Source organism: Hyla sarda, chromosome 1 (genome assembly GCF_029499605.1).
Source record: "Hyla sarda isolate aHylSar1 chromosome 1, aHylSar1.hap1, whole genome shotgun sequence".
NCBI lineage: Eukaryota > Metazoa > Chordata > Amphibia > Anura > Hylidae > Hyla > Hyla sarda.
Genome location: NC_079189.1, coordinates 10,317,407 through 10,341,375, shown reverse-complemented (window position 1 = coordinate 10,341,375; position 23,969 = coordinate 10,317,407). Strand labels below are relative to the sequence as shown.

The 23,969-nt window shown below is 42.7% G+C and overlaps 1 protein-coding gene across 1 annotated transcript; it reads right to left on the bottom strand.

Moving 5' to 3' along the window:
• Positions 1-4,043: 4,043 nt before the first annotated feature.
• Positions 4,044-14,508, bottom strand: LOC130300150 (vomeronasal type-2 receptor 26-like; the record flags this gene model as incomplete). The annotated part of the gene is made up of 3 exons (XM_056551522.1): positions 4,044-5,207; positions 14,255-14,378; positions 14,497-14,508. Coding segments are annotated over 3 exons (1,044 nt in total), but the record flags the coding sequence as incomplete, so codon positions are not given.
• Between the last annotated feature and the right edge of the window lie 9,461 nt (positions 14,509-23,969).

Below are 23,969 nucleotides of genomic sequence, written 5' to 3'. Positions count from 1 at the left end.
CCAAGTTTCATGTTAATATCTTTAGCCGTTTGGACATGATACTAGAACATACATACATAACATACATACACACATTGAGTTTTATATATGTAGATATATATATATATACATATATATTTTTTTCATGAGAAAAGGGGGGTGATTCAAACTTTTATTAGGTTGAAGTTAATTCACATTTATAATTTTTTTTTCTTTTCTTCACAATTTTTTAGTCCCCATAGGGGACTATTACATGCAATCTTCTGATTGCATATACTGCTCAATGCTATGCCATAGCATACCATTGATCAGTGTTATTGGTGCTCGATTGCTCCAGCCTGCAGAGCAGGGCTGGAGCATCCTAGCAACGACTGGACAGTGAGGAGGCAGGCAAGGGCCTTTCCCCTGTCCTCTAAGCTGATCGGGACACTGCGGTCCCAAACAGCTCCGCTAAGCTGCTGGGATACATTTTTTTTTCTTTTTAAGACACAGCGATCAAGGGGTTAATACCAGACATCCCTATGATTGGGGAGGTCTGGTATTAGCCACTGGTCCTGGCTGCTGATAGCCGATGGGACGACCCTGCTATGACGCGGGTTCAGCCCATGTCCCAGTGTCATAGAAGGGGAGTGGGATGAGGGCATACATGTATGCCCTTGGTCCAGGAGGGGCTAAAAAGAAAGTTGTGTGCTCCTGTAACTAAACAGAGCACTGGTGAGACCTTACTTGGAGTATTGTGCGCAGTACTTGAGACCATATCGCCAAGAGGATATAAAGAAAGAAAGCAGCACTCCACTGTAGAGACGATGCATGGGTGCCTCCTGTTGATCTAGATCTAGGTGAAAAAAGGTGATGTCTTTATTGACTCCAAGTGAGCTACATTTCGGCAGCCTCATGGTGCCATTACCAAGAGGATATAGATACTTTGGAAAGAGCTCAGAGAAGGTCTACTAAACTAGTACATGGACTACAGGATAACACTTACCAGGAAAGGTTAAAGTGCCTTAACATGCATAGAAGAAAGACAAGACAGAGGGGATATGATAGAAACTTTTAAATACATAAAGGGACTCAACACAGTAAAGGAGGAGAATACATTTAGAAAGGAGAAAAACTACCACAAGAGGACATTTTAAATTAGGGGGGCAAAGGTTTTTGTTGTAATATCAGGAAATATTACATTACTGAGAGAGTAATGGATGCATGGAATAGTCTTCCTGCAGAAGTGGTCGCTGCAAATGCAGTGAATGAGTTTAAACATGCATGGCATAGGCATAAGGATATCCTTCATATGAGATAGGGATAGGTATAAGGCTATCCTTCATATAAGATAGGGATAGGCATAAGGCTATCCTCCATAGAAGAAATGGATAGGCATAAGGCTATCCTTCATATAAGATAGGGATAGGTATAAGACTATCCTTTATATAAGATAGGGATAGGCATACGGCTATCCTTCATATAAGATAAGGATAGGCATAAGGCTATCCTTCATATAAGATAGGGATAGGCATAAGGTTATCCTTAAGATAAGGATAGGCATAAGGCAATTCTTAATGTAAGATAGGGATAGGCATAAGGCTATCCTTTATATAAGATAGGGGTAGGCATACAGCTATCCTTCATATAAGATAAGGATAGGCATAATACTATCCTTCATATAAGATAAGGATAGGCATAATACTATCCTTCTCATAAGATAAGGATAGGCATAAGGCAATTCTTAATATAAGATAGGGATAGGTATAAGGCAATCCTTCATATAAGATAGGGATAGGCATAAGGCTATCCTTATAAGATAGGGATAGGCATAAAGTTATCCTCCTTATAAGATGGGTTCAGGGACTATTGATATTATTCAGAATATTGGGCAGACTAGATGGGCCAAATGGTTCTTATCTGCCGACACATTCTATGTTGCACAGTATAGAAGAATTCAATTCATCCGGGAAACTACTGATCCCCTGAGAAGTGCAGGAGCTAGCTTAGGAAGGAGGCAGGTGTTCCGGATCCCTGCTGGACTGCTAGGCGGTGCTCAGAGTATAGTGTGGTGGCGGATGAGCGGATACTGTCTTGTGGGGATGTAGGGTATTTAGGGTGTTGCTGTTCAGGATAGTTAAGGTCGCTGTTAACCCTTGTCACTCGTGACGCCAGGTTGAGGGTTAAATGCTGGGTTTCTTGATAGGTCTATTGCCACCCTTCCCAAGAGCAATAGGTGATGCAGAAATAAAGGATTGTCCACAACCACTGTTAACTGAAAACTTGCTGGAACTTTTACTGAAGAATTTCTGTACATGTGATAATAGTAACAGTCCAGATAACAGAGTCTCTTTGCATATAGCTGAGCAGCGATTGACAGCCGGTTGGGATCAGATAAGCCCATTTTAGCTTCTTAAGGATTGTATAGCAGAGATCCGCTGGATTTAGGGGAGTATTTAGGTTCAGTGATCTTGTGATGAGTAGCGGGGAATTGTTTAGTCTATCCGCTATGTTAGAGGCCTAGGCCGCAAGGCTTTGGCCTAGTAAATTGTCTTGTAAGCTGCGGAGGTCCTACCTCTTCCAGAGTCAGCAACCCAAGAGAGGGATCAAGATGGCGCAGGTCCCTTATATGGGCAGGGGATGGCCGATTTTGATTGGTCCGTAACGACTCATTCACCGTTACAGTGCATTGTTGGTGAACACGTCAAGGGAACCTCCAAAGGTCCTGTAGCAAAACCATAGAGTTCTAACCTAATCCTGTGACTCACAGGTCCTGCTACGCTCCGAACAGGTAGATAACTAAATACATACATATTTATACTTATACGTACATTTATATTAAATAGAACTGCTATATAGTCATCGACTAAGTGAGAGGTGACAAGGGGAAAACTACAAAAGAGGGACCCCGACGTCCTAGTGACTCTGACTATGGGGACCTCTATACAGGTAACGTATACAATACGGTACCGGGACACCACAATAGCGTAAATACAAAAAGAAAAACAAAGCAGAAGAAAAGACTCGGCAACTCACCCCACTGCTATAAGACTTTATTCCATGTAGCGAATCATGACACAGTCCATGTCGGGGAAGAGAGATGGAGGAGGCAGGGGGTACAGGTGGGTACATTCTTTGTTGTTGTGTTTATGCCAGTCTGACCACAGTGCTCTCTGCTGACACCTCTGTCCATGTCAGGAACTGTCCAGAGAAGAAGCAAATTCCCATAGCAAACCTCTCTTGCTCTGAACTGTTCCTGACACGGACAGAGGTGTCAGCAGAGAGCACTGTGGTCAGAATTTAAATAACTACACAACTTTCTCTGTAGTATAAAGCAGCTGAAAAGTACTGGAAGGATCAAGATTTTTAAATAGAAGAAATGTTCAAAAATATTTAGCTTTCTGGCGCCAGTTGATTTGGAAACATTTCTTTTCCACCATCATAGCCCTTTAAGATCAGAGAAGAATCATGGGAACTGTAATCCTTTACATCATAATCACACAAACAGCAAGCATTGGGAGCATTAAAGGGGTTCTACGGTGCTTACACATCTTTTCCCCTATCCAAAGGATAGGGGATAAGATGCCTGATCGCGGGAGTCCCGCCGCTGGGGACCCCCCAGGATAATGCACGTGGCACCCCGTTTGTAATCAGTCCCCGGAGCGTGTTTGCTCCGGGTCTGATTACCAGCGACTACAGGGCGGGCGGCATGTGACGTCACGCCCCCATGTGATGTCACGCTCCGCCCCTCAATGCAAGCCTACGGGAGGGGGCGTGATAGCTGTCCCATGTGACGTCACACGCCGCCCGCCCTGTAGTCGCCGGTAATCAGACGCGGAGTGAACACGCTCCGGGGACTGATTACAAACGGGGTGCCGCGTGCATGATCCCAGGGGTCCGCAGCGGCGGGACTCCCGCGATCAGACATCTTATCCCCTATCCTTTGTATAGGGGAAAAGATGTCTAAGCACCGGAGTACCCCTTTAAAGCAAAGGCTCTACACCAGACCTTTTAAAGATAAGAATAAAAAATGATCTGCTTCTGAGCTGTGGTGGAGTCATCTGGAGACCGTTCAGACACATAAAGTTACTTTTAATGTTTTTCATAAACTTCATTTTCACATAGAAGGAAGTAAATCTACTAAAACTACACAGAGATTTTTACAGAAAGTATTTTGAATTAATGTCTTGATAAATGCAACAATTATTGAAAGAGATGGAATCATATTATTACATGTATATATGTTTCTAATTTATACAAACTGGTTAAGAAATATTCAAGTAAATATTATAATGTTTCTATGTTAATTACTGTTCATAGATAGATGTGGGGTGAATATTTTCATTTCTTCCTTTTCCCCAGCAGGTCAGTTTTTCTGTTCATTTCAGATTTCAATAAAATGATAAAACATTTTGGGAAAAACACACACCCTAAAAATCCAGCACTGGACGCAATCACTGCAAAGATCTCCACAGCCACCATGGATTTCCCTGTGGTGCTCAGATAAGCTGGGATCATGGCGATCCAGACACTACAGAACAGCAGCATGCTGAAGGTGATGTACTTGGCCTCATTGAAAGTGTCCGGTAATGTCCTCACCATGAAAGCCAGAACAAAGCTCACCGCTGCCAGGAACCCCAGATAACCCAACACAGAGTAGAACCAGATATCTGAGCCTGTATTACACTGAATGATGATCTTCCCAGGATAAGACTGAGTGTCCAGGTCTTGGAATGGGGGAGAGATAGACAACCAGATAACACAGATTACAACTTGAATGGAAGAACACAACAACACTATGGTATAGGGCAGCTTCACACTCAGCCATTTTCTCCAGGGACTTCCAGGTTTGGTGGACTTAAAAGCAACACAAACCATAACAGTCTTGGCGAGAAGTGAAGAGACGGCGACTGAGAAGAAGACTCCAAAACTGGTTTCACGTAATCTACAAGAGACATCACTGGGACGACCAAGAAACAAGAAGACAGAGAGGAAGCTGAGAAGGAGGGAGACCAGGAGGAGATAACTCAGCTTCCGGTTATTAGCTTTAACAATAGGAGTGTCGCGGTAGGAGATAAATATTCCAAATATGAAGCCAGTCACAAGACATCCGAAGATGGAGACACAGGAGAATACAGAAGCCATTGTGTCATTCTGGTAAGAGATGAAATCCATAACTTTGGGCAGGCATCGGTCTCTCTTCTCATTTGGCCATTCATCACTTGGGCATTTCATGCAGTTTTCTGAATCTGTGGGAAGATTTCATAACATATTACAATAATTTCTAGGGCCATGATATTGATGGCCTTTTTCACACTGGGCCATGATATTGATGGTCTGCCTGGAACCCCCACAGATCAGTTTTTCAGGTGAGCCTTGACACCCAGATCTAAATTTTATACTAGACTGCTATTTTCTTCAATGACGACACCACTACACAGTGTGAAGAGCCAAGGCTTCTATCCAGGTGCCACTCCTCACCCAAGCAGCTGATTGATGGGGGTACCAGTTTTCTTGTGGATAGGCCATCAATACTATTTCCCTTGAAAAATCCTTTAAATCTACAATGAATTCACTTTATGGAGAAGGAAAAACTGAAACAAGAGACTGCGGAAAAATAAAGCAATAGGGATCTACCATTTAGACCCATTTCCGCCCCACTATATCTTTCCTGTACACTAGTGCCGCGTACTAGTGATTTTTACAGTAGTAGAATGATTTACTTGTGTATTTTTATGCCCCTTTTGATGCCCACCATGATTATATTTGCCTTGGCTGCTGCTGCCTGACTCTGGCTGCTACAGTTAAATAGGCACTGTCTGTACCAAAAATGTTGACATGCTTATAGAAAAAAGACAGACACAGATGGGCAGCTATGTGCTGTTACTCCAACCACATTAAGTCAAGAGCAGGTAATATGTTATGCTAACCTGATAATGTTGTACTAAGAGCACAACATCTATTGTGGCGTCTCGACACACTAGGTGGGCAGGTAGCCGGGGTGCAACCAGGAGCTATCCTGTCCAGGGATGGTCCCCAGGACGGTCAGGCGATGCAAGAAGTATTCCCACGTAGGTAGGCAGAAAAATGTGCTCCTAATCGGCGCTTCACCCATGGTCATAGAGTCCTTAGAGAAGGAACTGATCCATTGGAGAAAGATCACAGCAGATGGAAAAATAATAAAGGTTTATTCAAAACAGCGCTAGGACTACACGTTTTAAGGGGTGGGACCCCCTTTTCTTCAGGTCCAGTCGCTGATTAGGAGCACATTTTTCTGCCTACCTACGTGGGAATACTTCTTACAAAAATGTTGATATGTCATAGAGTCATATGAAAAAGTTTAACCTGACTGATAACTAGAGCAAGCTGGGAGAAGGGTAGGCTTATTCCATTCTCTCTGGGCTTATTATCCCTTGACCGAGACGGTCGTCTAATGCAAGTCTACGGGACCATGTCACTCATCTAGACACAGAGTGGGTAGAAAAACACACGCCCAGGCACTTTATCCACATATGTTCTAGTGATTTTTTTTGTTGACAGGTAGACTCTCTATTTCCATTTTCCTTTGTCAATTTTTCTCAGTGTTTTCCCATTCTTTCTCTTCCATTGTCCCTTCTGGTATGCAGAACCTTACATTACTAAACCTCACTTCTCAGCCCGTGTTTTTTTTTTTTTTTGTTATCACATTCTTGGTGCCATGACTTTTTTATTTCATATTTTTTTCTAGAAAGAAGCTCGTATTACGTATCTGAGTTTTACCCTGGATTAAACCCAAACATTAGGATTTTTCCAGTTTAGAGAACCTCAAGCTTTTACTGGTTGGGCTCACGTGAGCCAGTAAATAGCGTTAAAAACCTTAAAGCATGTTTTTTTGGCAGACAAAAGAAGCAGGGCAGGCAGAGGGCGGTGAGAGTATGTAGGGAAAGCAGCAGATCACATGATAACTCAAGTCTGTCATGTGATTTGCTGCTTACTGTGTCAATCAAGCCAATAGGACACAGCCAGGGACATAGTTAAGATTGTCTCCCACAGCATTCAGAGCGCTGGGAACTTCTGCAGTGAGGAGACAGAGAGAGGGAGAGAGCCAGACATAGGGACAGTTAGTGGTTAGAAAGAGAGACCATGTGTGTGTGTGAATATGATTCAATCCCCATATAAGAAGAACCCTATAGGGGCTCCTATACACTAAAACAGCATATAAAAGGACATCCTAATCACTGCGTCTGAAAGGCTAATCTTTTGCTACCACAAATCCACAGCTTTTTTCAAGGCTCATACTTGCATATACCTGAATTGAATAATGTTCCTGAACCAGCTCCAGTGAGGTGCAGTGATCTGTGCCACCCTCCCACAAAGTGTATTCTAGTGGCATCTATATACCTATAGGGTAGGGCTGCACGATATATCGCAAAAGCAATGCAATCGCAATTTTTTCTTTAGCGATACGGCCCCCCGGGAAAACATGCGTTTATCTGCTCGGGCCGGCTCCCGTGGTGGGGCCGGCCAGAGCAGGTAAAAACAAATGTAAATACCTGTATTTATCGGCGTATGGCACGCACCCCTGACTGCGTGTTGTATGCCGATAAATCTTCTGGTCGCTGAGTTAAAGCGGCTGCAGTAGCGGCTGCTTGTGAAGTATTAGCAGCCCGGCTGCGGCCACTTTAAATCCGTGACGAGCGGCGGCTCCTCCCCGCTGTGCTTTTAATTTTCCTTACCTCCCCCCTCTCTCATCATTCCCCCTTTTCTCCTGCTTTTTAAAGTTTTTATTTTTATTTTCCTTACCTGGCTGCGCTTTGGCAGGCCAGGTCAAACGGCGAGTCTTGCGGGCTGTGTGGTCATGAAGCAGATGAATGACACCAGCTCCTCTCCGCGGCATCAGTGATGTCCATTTTCAATTCCTGCAGCTGCCGCGAGTCAGAGTTTGGAGTGCGGTGACTGCAGGAAATGAAAAGTGATGTCACTGATGCCACGCAGAGGAGCCGGTAGAGGATGTCACTCATCTGTTTCACTGACCACAGAGCCCACAAGACCCGCTGTCTGACCTGGCCTGCCGAAGCGCAGCAAAGTAAGGAAAGTAAAAAATAAAAAAATATATAAAAAGCAGGGGAAAAGGGGGAAGTGATGAGGGAGGGGCAAGTGATGAGGGAGGGGGGAGGTAGGGAAAATAAAATATATATATATATATATATATATATATATATGAAAAGCAGGAGAAAACGGGGAATGATGAGGCGTGGGAAGAATGGCATAGGAGGAACATGATGGGGGGATGATGACACAGGGGGAAATGATGAGGGGGGATTATGAGACATGGACATGGGCAGGGAGGTGATGAGAGGGATAAATGTTGCACAGGGACTAATAAAAGGGGAGGAATGATGTGACACTGGAGGGGACGGGACCAAACTGAGGTCCAGAAGAAATCAAAGTTGGGGGATGATATGGCATTTAGTCCAAGTAATTTATATTACATTTTTTTTTACTTAAATTTCCCTGTTATGTGTGTTATACACCATTGCAACACAGTAACATAGTTCGTAAGGTTGAAAAAAGACCAGAGTCCATCTAGTTCAACCTATATCCCTAATGAGTCCCTACTGAGTTGATCCAGGGGAAGGCAAAAAACCTTCAAACTAGAGGTAAAAATTCCTTCCCTACTCCAAATATGGCAGTCAGAATAAATCTCTGGATCAACATGCTGTCCCTAAATATCTAGTATACATAACCAGCGATGTTATTATTCTTAAAAAAATGCATCCAGACCCCTTTTGAACTCTTTTACAGAGTTCACCATGACCACCTCCTCCGGGAAAGAATTCCACAGTCTCACTGCTCTTACAGTAAAGAACCCCCGTCTGTGGTGGTGTAGAAACCTTCTTTCCTCTATACGTAGAGGATGCCCCCTTGTTATAGATACAGTCCTGGGTGTAAATAGATCATGGGAGAGATCTCTGTACTGCCCCCTGATATATTTATACATAGTTATTTGGTCGCCCCTAAGCCTTCTTTTTTCTAAACTAAATAACTCCAATTCTGATAATCTTCCTGGGTACTGTAGTCCTCCCATTCCCCGTATTACTCTAGTTGCCCGTCTTTGAACCCTCTCCAGCTCCACTATATCTTTCTTGTACAATGGTGCCCAGTACTGTACACAGTATTCTATGTGTGGTCTGACTAGTGATTTATACAGTGGTAGAATGATTTCCTTGTCGTGGGCATCTATGCCCCTATTGATGCACCCCATGATTTTATTTGCCTTGGCAGCAGCTGCCCGACACTGGTCACTACAGCTAAATTTACTATTAACTAATACCCCTAAGTCCTTTTCCACATCAGTTCCAAGTGTGCTCCCATTAAATGTATAACCCCGTTCCCGATTTTTCCTCCTCATGTGCATTATCTTACATTTATCAGTGTTGAACCTCATCTGCCACTTCTTAGCCCAAACCCCCAAACTATCCAGATCCATTTGTAACAGTGCACTGTCCTCTATTGTGTTTACCGCTTTACAGAGTTTAGTACCATCTGCAAAGATTGCTACTTTACTATTCAACCCATCTACAAGGTCATTTATAAATATATTAAATAGAACAGGACCCAAGACTGACCCCTGTGGTACCCCACTAGTAACAGTCACCCAATCAGAATAAGTACCATTAATATCCACCCTCTGTTTCCTATCGCTGAGCAAGTTACTTACCCACTTACACACATTTTCACCCAGCCCGTTCCTTCTCATTTTATGCACCAATCTTTTATGTGGCACCGTATCAAATGCTTTGGAAAAATCCAGATATACGACATCCAGCGATTCCCCCTGGTCCAGTCTGGAGCTCACTTCCTCATAAAAGCTGATCAGGTTTGTTTGACAGGACCGATCCCTCATAAAGCCATGCTAATATGGAGTCATACATTTATTTTTATCAATGTACTCCAAAATAGCATCTCTTAGAAAACCCTCAAACAATTTACATACAACAGAGGTTAAACTAACAGGTCTGTCATTTCCAGGGTCTCCTTTTGTCCCCTTTTTAAAAATTGGCTCCACATTTGCCATGCGCCAGTCCTGGGGAACAGTCCCTGTTACTATAGAGTCCCTGAATATTAAAAATAGAGGTCTGACTATTACAATACTTAATTCCTTTAGAACTCTGGGGTGAATGCCATCTGGACCTGTGTTCTACATCGATAAATACAGTACAAAAAGTCAGTGTTTCCTAACCAGGGTGCCTCCAGTTGTTGCAAAACTACAATTCTCAGCAAAGGCAAAGGCTGTCCGGGCATGCTGGGTAGTTTCACAACACCCGGAGGCACCCTGATAGAAAAACACTGAGGTAAGTAAAAGGGCTCAATGAGAAAAATAAAAAAATAAACTTTTGCTATCCTACTCCCGGTGCCTGCCGATGCCGTTCCCCTCCGTGCGGTCCGGGGTGTCCTCTCTTCACCATTCAACTAGTAGGACTTTCCCTTTTCAGCCAATCACTGGCCGTAGTGGTGTCACGTGTCAAGCCAGTGATTGGCTCATGGGGAAAGGTCTTTTTCGACAGCAAACACACTAGGGTTCCCGCGGAAAATTTGAAAACCGCCCGGGAAAACTAGTGTATTGCTGCAGTACAAGAATGTGACAAGGGAGAGGAGAATGTGGCGGAGGGGGGGGGGGGGGGGGCGGACTGTGACAAGGGGCTTGGAGAATGTGACAAGGGGGAGATGTGAAATGGGCGGTGGGCATAAAATGGGTAGGTAGGTGTGAAATGGGCGTGATTGGACATGAAATGGGGGGATTTCACAATTTTTTTATTATACCGCATCGCATATCGCAATCGCAATTTTTAGGCCCAAAATCGCAATTGCACATTTTCCCCATATTGTGCAGCCCTACTATAGGGCCTGTCAACACAGTGGTGAATATAATAGATTTCCGTAAACACGATCAGTACACATTGTTCTGTCTCCTCTGCCACCCAAAAATGCATGTTGAAATTACATGTATCAAGCCTGTAGTGTTATACGGTTCTGGTATATTAAATATTGTTCCGCAACACCTTCAGTACTCATTGCGCTGTCATCTCTGCCACTCAAAAAGCGTTCAAAGCATTGAAACTTGACAAGTAGGTTGGTGAAAAATCACCTTAAAAGGATAAAAGTAACCCAAAAAAACATGTCTGGAAAACGAGTTGGTGGACAGGGTAGAGGGCAGAAGACCCCCCGCCATTTTTTCTGCCAGTAAGAATGTTCGTGGCAGTACAAGTACAGGTAGTGGCAACAACAGCCAGGTGTCGTGATAGCCTTGTGAGCCATCCCAAGTTCTCACTGCTTGAGAGAGGTTATGTGGTTTTACAAGATGATCTGGCTTTACTGGAATATTTCTGTCATACGACTTCTCAGGAGGAAGACTCCGGTCAGTGGATTCCTTGCCGTCTACACTGACATAGGAAAGTGGAAATGTCCATCCTAAACGCTGGGGATATGATAGAAACTTTTAAATACATAAAGGGAATCAACAAAGTAAAGGAGGAGAGCATATTTAAAAGAAGAAAAACTACCACAAGAGGACATAGTTTTAAATTAGAAGGGCAAAGGTGTAAAATAAATTTTAGAAAGTATTACTTTACTGAGAGAGTAGTGGATGCATGGAATAGCCTTCCTGCAGAGATGGTCGCTGCAAATACAGTGAAGGAGTTTAAGCATGCATGGGATAAGAATAAGGCTGTCCTTCATATAAGATAGGTCCAGGGACTATTGATAGGTTATTTTGCAAACCAAACCAAATGGGCCAAATGGTTCTTATCTGCCGACACATTCTATGTTTCTATGTTATCTCTGGCTTTGCTTCCCCCTACTGATATGCAGAAGGATAGCACTAGCCATGAGGAGGATTTGTGTGGGGACAGTGAAACCTTGGAGTGTGTTGGCGAGGTGGTGGAGGTAGAATCAGTGGTTGAGCCCTGGTGGTGGTAGGTGTAGTGGGGATAGTGTAAGGGATCAAGGTGGCTATGCTGAGGGGAAGCAAGGAGCCCAAGAAGTCCATGTGGAGAGGAGTGGCATGGATGATGAGGAGTTTGATGTTGACGAGGATGTGGTGTTGGACAGGGTTTGGGAACCACCTGGGCATGAGCTGACATGTTCAGAGCAGGACGGTACTGGCATTGTCAGCAAAGAAGAGCATAGCCGAGGTATGAAAAGAAAACCTGTAAAACGTAACAGGCATAGGGCTACTGGTCTCATGAGCTCAAGAGACGGTGATGCTGCTGCGTGTATAGGATCTATTAAAAAAATTCTGATATTCTGATGTGTGGAACTTTTTTCCCACTTTACTTGATGCAGAGAACATGGCAATATGCCATTTATGCAAATAGAGAGTCCAAGTTTAGGAACTATGTCTCTACGTAGGTCACCAGTGTCACCATATGGCCGTGTGGGACTGTCGAGGCACCCAACAAAGTGATGAAAATGCTGCTGCTTCTACTGATGATCCTACTGATCCCTCCCAAAAGTCTAACATCCAGGCCTCTTCCACAGGCACCACATTTTCGGGATTTGCTTCATCTGTGTCGTGCAGTTATCCATTGGGGAATCCATGTCCTCCAGACAACAGAATTCTCCCCATCACCCTGTTGTAGTGAGCGTACCCAGTCGCCATTATTTAGCAAAGATAATTTCTTGAGACAGATGTGATTTACACTGCAAGCAGCCTGCGGCCAGCCAGGGCTGCTGGCCAAATTAAAATGGATTGTTTTGGCATTGTGTTACTTCCAGCCAGCCCTCGGCCACCCAGCTTGTTGGCGCAAAATTCGGATTTATTGGGGTTACTGTTGCAACCTCCCTGCAGCCAGCCAGGCCTGGGTCACCTGGCTGGCCAAATTTTAATGAATTGTAATGGTTTCTCAACCTGCTCAACTACAACTTCCTCCAGTAAACCACTATGATATGTTATTCTGGTAATTTCAGCCAGGTCTATGCATACACAACCCAGGCATGTCAGCATCACCAGTTCAGGAACCATATCATTTGATTTTTTCTTTTTCAAAATTAAAAAACTTGTTTGAAAAACTTTCAAATTTAATTTAAAATACACCACTTTCCTGCTACTACAAGTTCACCATCTTCTGCTGTACGCTATCGACTTAAGTCCGCAATCTCATGCTGTATGCTACTAATATCAGACAGGCACCACCTGCTGTATGCTGGCTACTACAAGAACACCAATCCACCATCACCCTACTTCCATGTACACCTACATGTACACAACCCATAATCCACAAAAAAAGGGATAATTTTTGGCATGCTGAGATAAAGCCACTGCATCTTCCTGTGCATATGAACGCCAGTAGGCATCTACCAACAACCAGGGATACTTTATGCTGCTTTATTGTGTTGTGAATAGGCCTAAAAATGGGAAAGCTGTAATAGTTACCATGGATAACTGCATGTTGCCATAACTGAGCCTTAAAAACACTTTAACATGACGAATACATTCCTGGCAGTGGCTGTTAGGCAGTGTTATTAATATATTTAGGGGCTTATTTCATTGCCAATTCAAGTTGAACCAAGCCAAACTGAACTTGCGATTTACGAAAAGTTTGGTGAGTCTGGCAAACCGAACTTTTCAAAATTTTGTTCAACTCTAATTATCAGCAAAGTGCTGAAACTATAGTAACTACTCCTCATACTACTATATGCTGGTTATATTGGATATCTCTCCTTCTACTCATACTACTATATACCAGTTATATTGGATATCTCTCCTTCTACTCATACTTCTATATACCGGTTATATTGGATATCTCTCCTTCTACTCATACTACTATATACCAGTTAAATTGGATATCTCTCCTTCTACTCATACCACTATATACAGGATATATTGGATATCTGTTCTCCTACTAATACTACTATATACCAGTTATATTGGAGATCTCTCCTTCTACTCATACCACTATATACAGGATATATTGGATATCTCTTCTCCTACTCATACTACTATATACCGGTTATATTGGACATCTCTCCTTCTACTCATGCTACTATATACTGGTTATATTGGATATCTCTTCTTCTACTCATACTACTATATACCAGTTATATTGGATATCTCTCTTTCTACTCATACTACTATATACCGGTTATATTGGATATCTCTTCTTCTACTCATACTGCTATATACATTTTATATTGGATATCTCTTCTTCTACTCATACTGCTATATACCGGTTATATTGGATATCTCTTCTTCTACTCATACTACTATATACCGGTTATATTGGATATCTCTCTTTCTACTCATACTACTATATACCGGTTATATTGGATATCTCTTCTTCTGAACATGGGACGCAGTCATAGCAGCAGGTATAGATTGATTTTCCCGCCTTTTTCCGGCTTCCAGGTAAACATGGGTCTGAGCAGCGGGATACTGGGACCTGAATGGAAAGACAAAAACCTTTACTTGATGGTTATGGATACTAGATTTATATGGACAGAACGTTGATCCAGGGATATATTCTGATGCCATATTTGGAGTTGGGAAGGAATTTTTACCTCTAGTATGAGGGTTTTTTGCCTTCCTCTGGATCAACTCAGTAGGGACTCATTAGGGTTTTAGGTTGAACTTCATGAACTATGAACTGCGTTACTATGTACAGTGACCCCCCGACTTACGATGGCCCCGACATATGATCATTTCAACATACGATGGCCTCCCAGAGCCCATCGTATGTTGAAGGCAGCATCGACATGCGATGCTGCTGTGTGTCGGAGCCATCGTACAAACAGCTATCTGACACCGCTGACAACTTCAGCAACTGACAGTTGTTTAACCCCTTAAGGACCAAGGACGTACCGATACGTCCTTGGTCCTGCTCTTCCGATATAACGCGGGGTTACACAGTAACCCCGCGTCATATCATGGCGGGCCCGGCGTCATAGTGAAGCCGGGACCCGCCTCTAATAGCGCGCAGCGCCGATCGCGGCGCCGCGTGATATTAACCCTTTAGCCGCGCGCTCAAAGCTGAGCCGCGCGGCTAAAAGTGAAAGTGAAAGTTCCCGGCTAGCTCAGTCGGGCTGTTCGGGATAGCCGCGGCTAATCGCGGCATCCCGAACAGCTGACAGGACAGCGGGAGGGCCCCTACCTGCCTCCTCGCTGTCCGATCGCCGAATGACTGCTCAGTGCCTGAGATCCAGGCATGAGCAGTCATCCGGCAGAATCGTTGATCACTGGTTTCTTATGAGAAACCAGTGATCAATGATGAAGATCAGTGTGTGCAGTGTTATAGGTCCCTATGGGATAACAAAGATCAGTGTGTGCAGTGTTATAGGTCCCTATGGGATAACAATGATCAGTATAAGAGATCAGTGTGTGCAGTGTTATAGGTCCCTATGGGACCTATAACACTGCAAAAAAAAAGTGAAAAAAAAAAGTGAATAAAGATCATTTAACTCCTCCCCTATTAAAAGTTTGAATCACCCCCCTTTTCCAATAAAAAAAAACACAGTGTAAATAAAAATAAAAATAAACATATGTGGTATCACCGCGTGCGGAAATGTCCGAATTATAAAAATATATAATTAATTAAACCGCTCGGTCAATGGCGTGCGCGCAAAAAAATTCCAAACTCCAAAATAGTGCATTTTTGGTCACTTTTTATATCATTTAAAAATGAATAAAAAGTGATCAATAAGTCCTATCAATGCAAAAATGGTACCGTTAAAAACTTCAGATCACGGCGCAAAAAATGAGCCCTCATACCGCCCCATACACGGAAAAATAAAAAAGTTATAGGGGTCAGAAGATGACAATTTTAAACGTATTAATTTTCCTGCATGTAGTTATGATTTTTTCCAGAAGTGCGACAAAATCAAACCTATATAAGTAGGGTATCATTTTAATCGTATGGACCTACAGAATACATATCAGGTGTCATTTTTACCGAAAAATGTACTACGTAGAAACGGAAGCCCCCAAAAGTTACAAAACAGCGTTTTTTTTTTCAATTTTGTCGCACAATGATTTTTTTCCCCGCTTCACCATAGATTTTTGGGCAAAATGACTGACGTCATTACAAAGTAGAATTGGTGGCGCAAAAAATAAGCCATCATATGGATTTTTAGGTGTAAATTTGAAAGAGTTATGATTTTTTAAAGGCAAGGAGCAAAAAACGAAAATGCAAAAACGGAAAAACCTCCGGTCCTTAAGGGGTTAATGTGCCCCGTTCTGCCTCCAGTTACTCACATGCTGTCCTGCTTTTTATTTAATTTTTTTTGAAAAATGTTTTATTATAATTTTCACAAAATGGAACAGACACAAAACGATCACATTATAAAAGAATTATTAAACTCCCTTACCCTTACCCTATATCGCCCCCCCCCCCCCCTTCCTCCCCCCTCCCCCTCAGTCTGGCACCTATACTATCTTGTCTTTTCCTGATCACCCATTCCACATTTTCCTTGACTTTTTCCTCCTTCCTTTTTCCTTTACTGGCTAGTAGCTCATATGTCTTTACCTTGTTTACCAGACCAAGCCACTCTTCAGTAGACAGAGGTTTATCTGAAATCTACCTTCCAAGAATACAAATCTTTGCCAGCCCATTCAGTTTACTTATCATTTCGCTCTTTGCCCCACTAACTCCACTCACTCCCATTACTGCCGATATTGGGTTTTACACAAAGACTTTCCTCAATTTTGGCAATAATTTCAAGATCTCAGGACATCCCCAAAACATATGGATCAGGTCTGCCTCTCCCCCTCTACACTTAGAGCAAATAGGGTCATTTCTAAATCCTATTTTCCACAGAAACCTTGGCGAATAATGCAGTCTATGGAGCACCTTAAACAAGGATATCCGATGATTTTGATTTAGTATTGATTTTTTGATGTTACAGAAGGCGTTCAACTAGGCTTCTCTACTTGTCTCCCCTAGGTCCTTTTCCCATTTCCCTTTACATTTATTAATTTGGGTCTCCCCCTTCCTAGTAACAATCATTTTGTATATATTCCCCATTACTTTATTTTTATTAGTGATCAGTGGGTCCTTAATATAGTCCATAATTGGGTGCTCCCCTACTATCCATCTATCATTATCTTTATCCTTTTTATAAGCCTCCCTAATTTGTATATATCCAAATTTTAATTTCTCTTCCAACCCAAAATCTCTTTTAATCTGTGTCCACTCCCTTAAATGACCTTTTTCAAATAAATGATCCACCACTTTGATACCCCTCTATTCCCAGTGAATAAAGTTGGAAATTTTTCTAAATTCTTTCAAATATATATTGTGCCAAAGTGGAGTGAATTTCAAGCTTCCCTTTATACCCATCAATTCCCTAATATTCTTCCAAGTGCAATCTAATAACTGAATACCTGGATACTTCTTATAAATTATGTTTCCCAACCTTCCACTCTCCAAAATTGGGAACAAATCCTCCACCTCTATACCCTTCCTCTTTAGAAATTCAAGCATATTATCCTTATCCTGCAAAATATGTGTTAATTGACTTGCAAAATAATAAATGCGAAAATTGGGGAGACCCAACCCCCCTTTATCTATTGGGGGATGTAGATATACACTCTTCATTCTGACCTTTTTCCGCCCCCATATCAATTCATTAATTCTTTTTTCCAGGCCCCAAAAGAAAGCATCTTTAATCCTAATTGGGGTAGCTCTACAGTAATGTAGAATCATCGGAAGTAGTACCATTTTAACCAGCATGATTCTATCTGCCATGGATAAACCCATTCTGCTCCATATTTTGCATTTAGAGTTCACTACCTTACTCAGTGGGTCTAAATTCAACTTCCCAAAATTGATTGATCTTCCCTCATACCTTAATCCCTAAATATTCAAAACTCTCTCCTATATCTAATACTTTTATTTTCTCTACTGAACACTCTATTTTACTATCAAGGGGTAACAGAACCGACTTACTCCAATTGATACTGAGACCTGACTGCCTCCAAATTCCTCCACTTCCTCAATCACTTTCGGTAACTGCACAAGGGGATCTTTAATTAATAGGACAATATCGTCTGCATATTAAAAATAAAATTTCCCCTCCCTCCTTAATTCCAAAACCAGGCAGGCTATTATTGTCCCTTATCGACTCCGCTAGGGGCTCCACAAAGAGCGCAAATAGCAGGGGGGACAAGGGACACCCCTGCCTGGTTCCTCTTTCTAACCTAAAACTAGAAATAAGTTCCCCGTTGATGTCAATCCTAGCCGTGGGTGCACTATAAATTGTTTTTACCCCTTCAATAAACTTCTCCCCCAGGTCAAAGGCTTTTAATACCCTAAACAGGAAGCCCTTCTCCACCCTGTCGAACGCCTTATTCGCGTCAAGCGACAGGATGGAGCGGGCCCCCCCCCCCCCCTCCCTCTATTTGGACATTCCAAAAAAGTATTTTAATATTTTCATACATATTTCTCGCTGGCACAAACCCTTTCTGCTCCTCCCCTACAATAGAGTTGATCACTCGTCCCAGCCTACTAGCCCACAACTTAGCAAAAATCTTCCCATCAGTGTTTAAGAGAGAGATTATTCTGAAAGATTCAATACTACCTCCCCCTTTCCTTTTTTAGGTATCAAAATAATAATAGCGTCAAGCATTGAGGGGGTTAACCTCCCAATTTTCAAGGATTAATTAAATACCTCTTTTAAAAAGGGCAGGAGGGGGTCTCTAAATTTCCTTTATACCTCAAAAACCAACCCATCTGATCCCGGTGCAGAGTTACCACTTATACTGTTAATAACCTTTTGAATTTCCTCCACTCCAATCTTTCCATTAAGAAATTTTTTCTCTTCTTCCGTAACTTTGGGTAGGTCTACACTCTCAAAATATGTGTCCAGATCTCTCTCTTGCTTACCCCCCTCTGACGTATAGAGGTTCTGATAGAATTCCAGAGCAACTTCCCCTATTTCTCTATCTCCCACTACTAGTTCCCCCTGGGAATTGTACACATTTTTTTTATTAATCTACTCCCTTTTTGGTTTTTGACAATGCTGGACAATCACTTATTTGGTTTTCCCATCTCAACAAATTTCTTATATCCCCAAAAGAACATTCTGTGTTGGACCTTTTCAGTTATAAATAGCTGAAACTTCTTTTGGGCTGCTTCCAGCAACTCCCTAGTTTTTTGGTCATTGCTTCCGCTAAATTCTTGTTCTAATTCCTTAATTTTATTAACCAAGTCTGTTTCCTGCGCTTTAATTTTCTTTCTGAACCTTGAGATATTTCTATACAAACAGCCCCTTAAAAAGGCTTTGAGGGAGTCCCATACCATATGAATACTAACTGACCCTTTATTGATCTCCCAAAACTCAATCAACTCCTCTCTTATCCCATTAGTAACTTCATCTATCTCCAGCCAGTGTGGATTGATATTGATTTTCCTATTAGCCCTCTCCACTGCCCCTTTATGCCTCACCTCACAGACCATCATTGCATGATCTGAGATACATTTAGGTTCGTAGCTCATCTTATTTATAGACTGGATTGTCCGGTCATTCCCTAGAATTAACCCCTTCCCGCTATTGGACGTATGCATACGTCCAGGCAAACTACACGTTCGCGCAAATGGACGTATGCATACGTCTAAGCGATCACCTGCTCTGCCGCGTGCAGCGCAGGAGATCCCCGGCGGGACTCAGCTGTCAATCACAGCCAGAGTCCCACCACAGCTGCCGGGGCCGCGATCGTGCCGGTCCTGGCAGCATTAACCCCATAGATGCCGTGATCAGTTCTGATCACGGCATCTATGGTGTTTGCAGGGGAAGCGCTCTCCCCCTGCCCACCAATGGTGGCGCCGCGATAAAATAAGGGGGATCGGGGGTGTCCAAGACAACCTCGATCCCCCTCAAGAGATAGGAGTGAGGTGGCAGTGGTGCCACCCCCTCCTATCCCTGCTGTTGATCGGCGGAGCGACCGACCAATAGCAGACTGGGGGCGGGGGGGGGGGGTTAAAGTTCGGTTCCCCCCGCTATGCCCACCATCGGTGTCCAAGCACAGCGGGGGGAACCGTGTAGTAGCGGCGGTCACTTACACAGCGGCGGAGCTCCAGATGACGGCGGCTGCTGTGAACATGGCGGCAGTGGAGGTGAGTATGTATGAAGTGTCCGGGAGTCTGTTGCCTAGCAACATCTGCAGGGCGACAGTTTGGGGAGTGGTCTCTAAACTGTGGCCCTCCAGATGTTGCAAAACTACAATTCCCACCATGCCTTGACAGCTGTTTGCTGTGTTGGCATGCTGGGATTTGCAGTTTTGCAAGATGGGGTTCAGGCTAGAGATCACTGACAGTGGTCTCTAAACTGTAGCCCTCCAGATGTTACAAAACTACAACTACCAGCATGCCCAGACAGCAGTTTGCTGAGATTTGTAGTTTTGCAACATCTGGAGGGCCACAGTTTAGAGACCACTGTCAGTGATCTCCAGCCTGAACCCCTCTAAATCTTGAAAACTACAACTCCCAGAATTCAGGAACAACAAAAGGCTGTCTCGGCATGCTGGGAGTTGTACTTGCGTGCCTCCAGCTGTTTCATAACTACATCTCCCAGCATTCCCTTTGGCATTCTCAGTACATGCTGAGAGTTGTAGTTCTGCAACAGCTGGAGGCACACTGGTTGGGAAATACCAAGTTAGGTAATAGGTTCTATTACCTAACTCCGCATTTTCCAACCAGTGTGCCTCCAGCTGTTGCAAAACTACAACTCCCAACATGCACGTTCTTTCAGTGCATGCTGGGAGTTGTAGTTTTGCCCCCCCTCCCATGTGAATGTACAGGATACATTCACACTGGTGGCGGATTACAGTGAGTTCCCCGCTTCAAGTTTGAGCTGCGGCAAATTTTCCGCCGCAGCTGAAACTCCTAGCGGGAGACTCAGTGTAATCCGCCGTCAGTGTGAATGTAGCCTAAAAACACTACACTACACTAACACAAAATAAAGAGTAAAACACTACACATACACATGTACACTGCCCCCCCCCTTCCCCCCCCAATAAAAATGAAAAACGTATCCTACGGCAGTGTTTCCAAAATGGAGCCTCGAGCTGTTGCAAAACAAAAACTCCCAGCATTTCTGGACAGCCATTGACTGTCCAAGCATGCTGGGATTTTTGTAACAGCTGGAGGCACCCTGTTTTGGAATCACTGGCTTAGAATACCCCTATGTCCACCCCTATGCAAATCCCTAATGTAGGCCTCAAATGCGCATGGCGCTCTCATTATGGAGCCCTGTCGTATTTCAAGGCAACAGTTTAGGGCCACATATGGGGTATCGCCGTACTCGGGAGAAATTGCATAACAAATTTTGGGGGGCTTTTTCTCCTTTTACCCCTTATGAAAAGGTAAAGTTGGGGTCTACACCAGCATGTTAGTGTAAAAAAAAACATTTTTGTACACTAACATACTGGTGTTGCCCCATACTTTTAAATTTCACAAGCGGTAAAAGAAAAAAAGCCCCCAAAATTTGTAACGCAATTTCTCCTGAGTACGGAGATACCCCATATGTGGGCGCAAAGTGCTCTGCGGGCGCACAACAATGCTCAGAAGGGAGAGTGCACCATGTACATTTGAGGTCTAAATTGGTGATTTGCACAGGGGTGGCTGATTTTACAGCGGTTCTGACATAAGCGCAAAACAATAAATACCCACATGTGACCCCATTTTGGAAACTACACCCCTCACGGAATGTAACAAGGGGTACAGTGAGCATTTACACCCCACAGGTGTCTGACAGATCTTTGAAACAGGGGTCTGTGAAAATGAAAAATAAAATTTTTAATTTACACAGCCCACTGTTCCAAAGATCCGTCAAATGCCAGTGGGGTGTAAATTCTCACTGCACCCCTTATTACATTCCGTGAGGGGTGTAGTTTTAAAAAAGGGGTCACATGTGGGGGGTCCACTGTTCTGGCACGACGGGGGGCTTTGTTAATTGCACATGGCCAAATTCTCTCTCCAAAAGCTCAATGATGCTCCTTCTCTTCTGAGCATTGTAGTTTTAGGGGGTATTTTCTGCTATTATCCCTTGTAAAATTTGGGGGAAAACAAGCATTTTAGTGTAAAAAAAAAAATTTTTTTTTTTTTTTTTACATATGCAAAAGTCGTGAAACACCTGTGGGGTATTAAGGTTCACTTTACCCCTGGTTACGTTCCCCACGGGGTCTAGTTTCCAAAATGGTATGCCATGTGTTTTTTTTTTTGCTGTTCTGGCACCATAGGGGCATCCTAAATGCGGCATGCCCCCAGAGCAAAATTTGCTTCCAAAAAGCCAAATGTGACTCCTTCTCTTCTGAGACCTGTAGTGCGCCAGCAGAGCACTTTTCATCCCCATATAGGGTGTTTTGTGAATCGGGAGAAATTGGGCTTCAAATTTTGGGGGGTATTTTCTGCTATTACCTTTTTTAAAAATGTAAAATTTTTGCTAAACCAAGCATTTTTTGGTAATTATTATTTTTTTTTTACATATGCAAAAGTCGTGAAACACCTGTGGGGTATTACCAAATATGACTCCTTCTCTTCTGAGCATTGTAGTTCGCCCGTAGTGCACTTCAGGTCAACTTATGGGGTACCTCCATACTCAGAAGAGATGGGGTTACACATTTTGGGGGGTATTTTCTGCTATTAACCCTTGCAAAAATGTGAAATTTGGGGGGAATTTTTTTTTTTACAGATGCAAAAGTCGTGAAACACCTGTGGGGTATTAAGGCTCACTTAATTCCTTGTTATGTTCCTCAAGGGGTCTAGTTTCCAAAACAATATGCCATGTTTTTTTTTTTTTTTTGCTGTTTTGGCACCATAGGGGCTTCCTAAATGCAACATGCCCCCCAAAAACCATTTCAGAAAAACGTACTCAAAATCCCCTTGTTGCTCCTTCACTTCTGAGCCCTCTACTGCGCCCGCCGAACAATTTACATAGACATATGAGGTATGTGCTTACTCGAGAGAAATTGGGCTACAAAATCAAGTAGAAATTTTATCCTTTTACCCCTTGTAAAAATTCAAAAATTGGGTCTACAAGAACATGCAAGTGTAAAAAATGAAGATTTTGAATTTTCTCCTTCACTTTGCTGCTTTTCCTGTGAAACACCTAAAGGGTTAAAACACTTACTGAATGTCATTTTGAATACTTGGGGGGGGGGGTGCAGTTTTTATAATGGGGTCATTTATGGGGTATTTCTAATATGAAGACCCTTCAAATTCCACTTCAAACCTGAACTGGTCCATGAAAAATAGCGAGTTTGAAAATTTTGTGAAAAATTGTAAAATTGCTGCTGAACTTTGAAGCCCTCTGATGTCTTCCAAAAGTAAAAACACATCAATTTTATGATGCAATCATAAAGTAGACATATTGTATATGTGAATCCAAAAAAAAAAATTATTTGGAATATCCATTTTCCTTACAAGCAGAGAGCTTGAAAGTTAGAAAAATGCTAAATTTTCAATTTTTTCATCAAATTTGGGGATTTTATACCAAGAAAGGATGCAAGTTACCACAAAAATTTACCACTGTGTTAAAGTAGAATATGTCACGAAAAAACTGTCTCGGAATCAGATTGATAAGTAAAAGCATCCCAGAGTTATTAATGTTTAAAGTGACAGTGGTCAGATGTTCAAAAAAAGGGCTGCGTCCTTAAGGGGTTAAATGGGTATTCCAGGCCAAAACTTTTTTTTATATATCAACTGGCTCCGGAAAGTTAAACAGATTTATAAATTACTTCTATTAAAAAATCTTAATCCTTCCAATAGTTATTCACTTCTGAAGTTGAGTTGCTGTTTTCTGTCTAACTGCACTCTGATGACTCACGTCCCAAGAGCTGTGCAGTTCCTATGTGGATATTCTCCCATCATGCACAGCTCCCGGGACGTGACATCATCATTGAGCAGTTATACAGAAAACTTCAGAAGCTAATAACAATTGGAAGGATTAAGATTTTTTAATAGAAGTAATTTACAAATCTGTTTAACTTTCCGGAGCCAGTTGATATATAAAAAAAAGGTTTTGCCTGGATAACCCCTTTA